Source organism: Helianthus annuus, chromosome 9 (assembly GCF_002127325.2).
Source record: "Helianthus annuus cultivar XRQ/B chromosome 9, HanXRQr2.0-SUNRISE, whole genome shotgun sequence".
Lineage (NCBI taxonomy): Eukaryota > Viridiplantae > Streptophyta > Magnoliopsida > Asterales > Asteraceae > Helianthus > Helianthus annuus.
This window is the reverse complement of record NC_035441.2, coordinates 128,528,457-128,537,275: the sequence shown is the minus strand read 5'-3', so window position 1 is coordinate 128,537,275 and position 8,819 is coordinate 128,528,457. Positions and strand designations below refer to the sequence as shown.

Genomic DNA, 8,819 nt, shown 5'->3' with positions numbered 1-8,819 from the left:
GGATTGGTGTAATTTTAACATGTAATTTCTGTTTTGTGGTTTTCTGTTTGGTTCTAACGTCTTGCTAGTTCGTCGTGTTTTTAATGAAATTCGCTCTTAAAAAAAGCTAAGCTAAATAGATAAAAAAAAGTAAATGAATATGGATATGAGATTATCCACTGAGATTAATTAATTAGTTGAGACAAAAGGCTGAATGATTCCTTTGGCTTCAATTTTTTATGACAAGTTGGGTTTGAAAAATCTACTAAAACAAAAATTAGTTTTATAATCAACTCTTTAAAACTTTGTTTTTTCATTATATGAACTAACATATTCTATGTTGATTCGTCTATAGGTATCCTTGAGCTCTTTATATAAAAATATAATGAATGATTGGTCGCAAAGTATTATACAAATTTTGGGGTCAATCATTGTAGAATTTAATCCAATTAGACAGCCGTAACAATCTCACATCGATACTAAACATGAGCGAAGTTGAGTTTGCTATAACATTTAACCTCAAATACCATACGATCTAATAAACGCACTTCATGTCTTTGATGATTAACTCATTATTTCACCATTTGTATTAGTATCAGTACCAACATCAATATCAACATCAGTGAGGGGTATTGAGTGATCCGGTTGTGATGTTTTAACTCAAACCGTGAAACAAATTGTTAGTAACTAGTTTTTATTATTGTAAACCAAACTAAACTATTAATACTGAAACCCAACAAAACCATTAGTAATAACTTTGGTTTGGTTTGGTTTGGTTTTATGGTTTAAATATATTGGGGTTTTCAAGTAAAGGAACATGAATATGACTTCATCCAATCACCCATTTTCACTAGCTTAATTAGGTATGATTACTTGAGGCAAAACACAAATTGGGCTAAATGATTCCTTTAGCTTAATTTGTATATCACAAGTTGGGTCTAAAAAGTCTACTAAAAAAGAAAAGGAATAAAAGTTCCAAATACCCATTTTTAATTAATATTTTCTCTTGCTCGTGATATCTGATTTTTGTTAGGTCATTATGCCGGTGCTATTTTGATTTATATTTTTCTCGAACGAGTTGGTCACAAAAATTTACATTTTTAAGAAAAGGGTTTGGTAAAATGGGCGGATCGGGTTGAGTGTAAGGACAAAACGAGTTCACGTTGTCCCAACCAAAGTGAGTTCAGGTAAAAATAGGTTCACCTTTAAATAAGTCATTTCACAAAGAAAAAATATAACAAAATAAGTTCACCTGTTATATTTGTTTTTGCGATGGCTACAATGACGGAAAAAAACGCGATGATCATCAGACCAGCCATACCCATAACACTAACTTGTACAAATGTTTATTATGAAAAATTATATTTATTAGTTGTTGTGCAAGTAAAACAAACATGCATAAAAAACTATGATTCAAACACAAACATTAACATGCTACTAGTAAAAGGCGTTAGCTTTCACACCATATTATCCAAAAAAAAAAAAAACAACATAGCATTTTTAGCGTCAAATCACAAAATTTAGTACATATAAACCCTAAACCTGAGCCCTAAACATCATCATGCACCACCATTATTTCTTCATACATATGTTTTGCCTCTAATATTAGGCACGTAAAAGCGTGTTAAAAGATCATCAAAGAAACACGGGGGTTTCATGAGTATTTGCGGGCTTTACTCTTTGACCCGTTTCTCACTGTGGGGGTGTACATTGATGAGGACAAACCGCGATGAAGCTCGGCCTTGTCCTTGGTAAAGGCTCTTTGGACATCTTCTTTAAGCTCCATAAATCGCGTCCTTTTGATTTCTTGTTCTTCTTCGGTACCCTTCTCGAGGATAAAAAGATCCTGTAGATCGTCCTCCATGAACTTATCCAGAACCTCTGAACAATGAGGGAAATATCGCCTACCCATTTCCACTGCATCCACAAAAGGCGAAAAACACTTCTTACTAAAGACTCTTTACAAATGGCCGGGCGGTCCGGGTTTAAAAACACTACTCATAGGGGTGACAATTTCCAACAGGACACGAAGCTAATCAGATTTTGGGTTGTCATATCTAACCTGTTTGATAAACTGGTTGTGTACGGGTTGACTTGTTTAACCCATTTAATTAAACGGGTCGACTCACCAACCCGTATTACAACCCACCAATCTGATTAACACATTTACAACTACCGGCTAATCCATTTGACATGTTTAGATACATGGGTTAAACGGGTCGTGTCCGGGTTACTCAATTTTCAAAGCAATAAAAAGATGACCTCTTTTGACCAAACCGGCCCGCTTTGCGACCTCTAAATAAGTAGTACTAAGGATTTGATGGCATACCTGTCCGGGAAAGGGCTTCCATTCTTGAAAGCAATCTTTTGTTCTGCACCAACGGTGTCTCGTTCAAATCCATCTCCCTTAAGTTACCATTTGACCCTTTCGATGCCAATAGACCCGGATACTGTGCAGTCGTTTGGGCATGCGCAATTTCCATTGCTAGTTTCGCTTCTGACGGAAATAACAGTCGAGCAAATGCCACTGTAAAACACATACGACATACAAGCAGACACGTAAACGCCATGCGGATATTTATTACAAAATAAATCTTACGGCACATCAGCACATTTGAAAAAAAAAACTCACCTCGGTTTTCTAAGTAGAGTAAATTCATATGCAAATCATCAGCCACTGCTGAAGAACACACGGAAACATCGCCTATCATCGGATTCCTCTTTATTTCCCGCTCCAAAACATCGATGCATATACGATCTTTATTTGTTTCTTGCCCGTGTTCGGTTTTCACATAATAATCCTTGGGCCTTGTTCGTCTCCTGCAAATACTAACCGCACTTTGTCCATCAAAAGTAGTATCCGATGCACACGCGCCTTTGCTTAGAATCGAAACAATAAGTGATGGTTCTTTACGCATGGCAGCAACATGAAGCACGGTGTAATCTCGTGAGTTTCTAAGATTAACATCCGCACGGTTTAAGTTAAGAATCTCCTTAGCAACTTCTTGATTACAATACATGACCGCATAATGAAGAGCGCAGGCTTCATCTAACGTGATTTTGGATTCGTCTAAAATCATTTTCACAAGCTCAACATCGTCACAGTCTAATGCTTTGTGTATGCTTTTAATTCTCTTTTCACGTAACACGACTTCTGATTCGACTGTATGTTCGTCATCTTCTTGGATGATGTTATCAATGGATTTGATCATTTGGGTGACTTCAAATGGAAGCTCTTTTTCAATGGAAATAGTATCGAGCTTTGACCTAACTACTCGGTCAATGCAACGAGATAAGACGTTTTGCAACTGACAGTGAAAGGCCACAACAAGGATCGGGATCACGTCTTCAACAAGAGCCTTGTCCACAAAGTTGAGAAGACGACGCTACAAAAATAGAACATATAATAATTATTAAATCATAACTGGCAATTGAGTTGCTCTTTTGCTTCAACATTGACCAAATCTTTGACTGAAGACATAAAAGAGCTGTTAAGAAAACTAAAATGGCAAAATTAGCGGGTCGGGTTGACCAACCAAATTTTTTTGTCTATTTAAAAAAATAGGGTAAATGCACGGTACCCCTGACCGCGGGTGTGATGCGAAACTTTTGCAAAACAAGACACAAACCTACAAGGATTTCGTGAGTTTTGGTTTAGTCTAAACAGTTTCAAGTTAGTTTCACGACAAACCGCGAAGACGTTTAGCTAAACCTGTGGTTCGGGTTGACCTGGCGGGTTCGCAGGTTAGCCCGTCTAATTTTTAGTCTTCGTTAAAAGTGTGTTTTTATGTCTTAACTTAAAATGTTTGGTACTTTATGCAAAACTTTAAAAAGTAAAAGACAAATTAACATCAACTTGTATAACTTAAACATAAATGTTTTATATACATTTGTATTTTTTTCGCAGATTTGTAATCTTAAGAGTTTTAATATGCAAAAGATAAAACACATCAGGTTAAACAGGCCGTGTTTGTGTCAACCCATGAATATCCGTGTCGTGTTTGGGTTCACATGTCTGACTCGATATCCGGGTTCGTGTCGGGTTCGTCCCACCAACCCATGAACAAGACGCATGTAACACACTTAATTACAGATACTATATAATAAAATTAATGTGAAGTTGTGAACTTTTGAATAAAGTGTTCTAATGAGGTTGTAAGCATTTCAATACACTTGGCGAACTTTTGACCCCTTTCGACACACTTGAGTCCCTTGACTTGTTTTCATTTGCCATTCTATAATATTTAAACAACTTAACCCGTTTGAGATATAATATGACACAGACAGACCATTATTTAGGTGACTATCCGTTCTATAAGAAAAGTAAAAAAAACTCTAATATCCAAAACCCATAAAGAGAAAGTTTAAAATACAAGACCACTTTATCGTACGATGTGTACGCGAGCATCTCAACCACACATCTGATCTCAATCTAAGCCTTCTGATGCAGGAGCATATGGATACGAACCCAAACCATTTTAATCTTTAATTATTTGAATTTTTATCTTTTTTATTTAGTTTCCTATTTTGTGGGGATTTAAATTTCCTAGTATATCTCTTTTCATTCCTTATAAATTAGGAGCTATGGTTTTATTGTTTAGTTAGTTTTTTGATTGATTTTTAATGATAAGAACTTTGTTCTTGAACCCTTTGGTTCGTTTTATCGTCTTTGATTATCAATAGTTTCTTGAGCCATTTGATCGCACGCGAAACTGCATCACCTTCACTTAAACGTGGTGGCGTAATAGTAATTAACTATGCATATTTTCACACGTTATTGCATAATTATGCATGTTATAATACATAATTACACACGTTATTTGCATAATTACGCATGGGTTGGGTTAACCATAATTATGCACGTTATTTTCAGAATTACGCACGTTATGTGATGGTCGTGTATCGTCGCACGATAAGGTGGTCTTGTACGTTAACCGGCCTCTACATATAGATATCATGATCGCAAAAGAAAAATCTTTGGAGAAAATACAAGTTTGACATTCAAAGTCCGATGAAGGAACTACTGAACTAGTAAGAGGTATAAAAATAAAACAAAGTGAGCAGATTGAACTTTAAAATGGTCAAACGGGTAATTTTTTGCAAAATCCAGTCACAAATTGGTCATCAAATGTCTTAAGGTTACTAATTATATAGCTGAGTTTTTACACACTCTTAAATTGTTTTATTACAACATACGAGATATTGGAATCCAACCAGACCCCCCCCCCCCCCCCCTCAAACAATAACTACAAGTCTTCAACTGTAAACAATCTTATACATCATTTAATAGTTATATCATATAAATCAATGCATACTTTTTATTTTAAATCTATCACATGTAAGGCACAGGAACAAACAAACATACCTGAAAAAGCGAAACTAATTCCGGAACTTGAAAAACCGAAGACGCATAAGTCAACTCAACAGCAAAGTTAATAGCAGGCCAACAAGCATCATGAAGACACCCATCATCAACGCAGGTTGAAACCTCCGGAGGAGACGCTTTCAGTTTCCCAGTATAAACATAGCTTAAAAACACGAGAAACGCATCATACCCAACGCTCCCATACGGCAACAAATCACTCATGTTATATTTCGGCTTACTGTCCTTCTCTACACAACCTTTGTTCTTCTTAAACAAATCGCTAAAAAACGTACTTCTAGTGGCTAAAATACACCGATGAATGCCTACAGAAATACCCTCAACAACAACTTCAGCATCGCTGTAATTGCAATCAGATTCAGAACCTGAATCGAATACGAGCTTCTCTAGGTTTGTGCTGAGTCTATTTAAGCCAATGATTTCAATATTCGACCGTGGCTCGGGGATTGATGGTGGGGGTATGTTGTAGCTAGTTGCGCCGTTAGATATGTGTGAAGATGAGGTGAAGCTTATGGATGATGACGGTTCGGATGAATTCGCCATCGATTTAGTCAAAGTCCCAGGATGATTAGGGGTTTGACTTTATCACAAAAAGGACAAATCATAAACTTTCATAGCTAACAAGAACTCAAAGAAAGAAAGAAACTTTTTTATGATTGAGATGGATTCCCAACATAAAGAAAGATTTGTGAAATGATTGATTTGCAAAACTACATGAACAAGAATATGTGTTTGACTTTTTTTTTCCCAAAAAGGTCAAAACTTGAACCCAATCCTCAATAAAACATATATATACAGGCAAGAAAATTTGCTATGATTCAATTACAAAACACATATAATGGATCAAATCAAACATTATACATGTACAAGAAAGTACCCAAAAGTCAAAGTCAAAGTCAAACCTAAAGAACCTCAACCTCTGAATAGATTAGAATGAGATATGCAAATACCAAAACAAAAATTTGAAACCCACAAACAGCTGGATCTAAATCAACCCATCCAATACAAGAATCTTAATCAAACCCTAATCAAACCCTAATTAATAAAATCTTCAATAACCAAAACCCTAAATACCAAATCTAATCATCTTTTTTTCAATTTGTATCAAATACCCACAACAGATAATCACTCAATAAGCAAAACCCATGTGAAAAGATGCATCAAAAACAATATCAAACCAACGTATGATGATAAAGAAGCTTCAAAGAACCTGCAAAGAAACTTTGGTGCAAGAAAGTAGGAAGGTTCTTGGTAGCAAAAAGAGAGAGGGGTTTTATCGTAATTTGACCAATTGTTTGTCTGCTTGTTAAAAGATTCGGATTGTGGTGAAGCAGTTGAGGTGACGAGGATGATGATGTCAGGGTGGCTTGCCGCGTTTAGCATACGCAGCATATGACGTCACTCCCTTGCTTATATAATAATTGGATTAAATATTAAGCAGTACAATCTTTATATGAGTTGCAAAAGTGGTCCTTGTAATATTGAAACTTGCAAGATGCCAAGATCTAACCGGTTAAACTTCTCCAAAAGCTTAAAATTGTAAATTTGTTAGCAAGGACCTCCTGGTAGACTATACGGTGTCAATGGACTTAAGAATAGAGCATTATGCGACGCGTCAGAAAGGTTACGTGGTGTAAAAAAGGAGGTGTGGGACGTGGTGTGGAAGAGTTGTGTTATTCGACACGTGACACACACTTTTTGTTATTATTTTATATTTATAAACTATTAAAAATCTATTTAATTTTAGAGTAAACTGCCATTTTGGTCCCTGTGGTTTGGTCAGTTTTGTCACTTTAGTCCAAATCTCAAACTTATTACCATGGTTGTAAAAGTCCCGCCTAGGCTCCGAGTACTCCCCGAGTACTCGCTACAAGGTAGGTTGCCGAGGCACGAATACTCTTCTCCCAGGCCAATTACACCCCGAGTAATCTCCGCCTAAGCCGAATACTTCCCGAGTACTCCCGAATCCGACTAGGGAACGCCTAGCGACTTTTGCAACCATGCTTATTACATCCAGGGCCCTGTGGTTTGCATTTTGTTGCCATTTTGGTCCAAATTTCAAATTTGACCAGATTCTCCTACTTAAACCCTTCTATTTTGTCTTTACTCTCAGGGGCATTTTGGGTATTTTAAAAATTATTATATTTAATTGTATATATTTAATACCTAAAACAATTATATATAATATATATACACTCACGCATACTGAAGTCAGAACTCTCTCTCTCTCTCATCTTTCTCACTCTGCTCTCTCTCTCTCTCTGAACTACCACCACCACACCACCACCCCCACCACCCCCACCACCCCCACCACCCCCACCACCGTATCATCACCACCACCATCTCTGCTCTCTCTCTATCTGAACTACCACCACCACACCACCACCACCACCACCACCACCACCCCCACCATCGTATCGTCACCACCGTACCTACCACCACCACCTCCTCCACCGTTCTCAACTACCAGCACCACACCATCACCACCGTCTCTCTTTTTCTCTCTCTCTCTCTCTCCTGCCGCCACAAACCACCACCACCGTCTCCAGATTCAATCGATTGATTATCAGAGGAATCGAACCAGTCATCTGTATCGGAATCACCCACCACCACCGTCTCCAGATTCAATCGATTGATTATCAGAGGTGGTTTCTTTGATACGGCGGCGACGGAAGCGGATGGTTGAGGGTTTCTTTTTGGGGTGGTGAGTTGAGGCAGTAGCTGCCATATGAATTGAAGGGGGGTGGGTGGGTTTTTTTTTGTTTTTGTTAATTTGGTATCAAAGTTGTACAGATTCGTCAGATGGTGTTGCAGGTTTAGGTGATGGTGGAGGCGGTGGCTTTTGATTTAGGGAAGGGTGGGGATGGTGGTGGTTGAGAGGAATCCAGGGGAGTGGATGTGGTGGTAGTAGGTGGGGGTAGCAGTGGTGCTGATGAAGGAGGTTTTGTTGATGAAAATGGTACTGATGAACTGCAGATTGAAGATGGTGCTGATGAACTGCAGGTTTTGTTGATGAAAATGGTTTTGTTGATTGCAGGTTTTGTTGATGATTGCAGATTTTGTTGATGAAAATGGTTTTGTTGATGAACTGCAGGTTTTGCTGATGATTGCAGATTGAAGATAGTGCTGATGAACTGCAGATTGAAGATGGTGCTTATTGATTGCAGGTTTTCTTGATGAAAATGGTGCTGATGAACTGCAGATTGAAGATTGAAGATGAAGAATCGATGAAAATGATGATGATTTGACTTTGTATGGTGCTGATGAACTGCAGATTGAAGATGAAGATTGAAGGGGTTGAAGATGAAGAACCGATGATGATGATGATTATTGATATGGCGGTGGTGGCATTCGATCGGAACCGATGAAGATGATGATTATTGATTTTGTGAATGTCTGTATGACTGTATGTATATATATATAATATATAATTAATTTTGTGTTAATTTATTAAAAA

The 8,819-nt window shown here is 37.4% G+C and overlaps 1 protein-coding gene across 1 annotated transcript; it reads right to left on the bottom strand.

Moving 5' to 3' along the window:
* Window positions 1-1,363: 1,363 nt before the first annotated feature.
* Window positions 1,364-6,694, bottom strand: LOC110898811 (BTB/POZ domain and ankyrin repeat-containing protein NPR1). The gene is made up of 4 exons (XM_022145655.2): window positions 5,345-6,694; window positions 2,612-3,365; window positions 2,309-2,506; window positions 1,364-1,896 (listed from the first exon to the last, which is right to left on the bottom strand). Exons 1-4 carry the CDS (start codon window positions 5,903-5,905, stop codon window positions 1,634-1,636), a joined length of 1,776 nt encoding a protein of 591 aa, XP_022001347.2. The 5' UTR covers window positions 5,906-6,694; the 3' UTR covers window positions 1,364-1,633.
* Window positions 6,695-8,819: the final 2,125 nt, after the last annotated feature.

Bases quoted from the DNA above. Each gene is read 5' to 3' on its own strand.
- LOC110898811 (XM_022145655.2), bottom strand. From the start codon at position 5,905: ATGGCGAATTCATCCGAACCGTCATCATCCATAAGCTTCACCTCATCT. The intron at 2,507-2,611 runs GTGAGTTTTTTT...TGTGTTTTACAG, and splicing joins ACTCTACTTAGAAAACCGAG to TGGCATTTGCTCGACTGTTA. The intron at 1,897-2,308 runs GTATGCCATCAA...TTGTGGATGCAG, and splicing joins GGAAGCCCTTTCCCGGACAG to TGGAAATGGGTAGGCGATAT.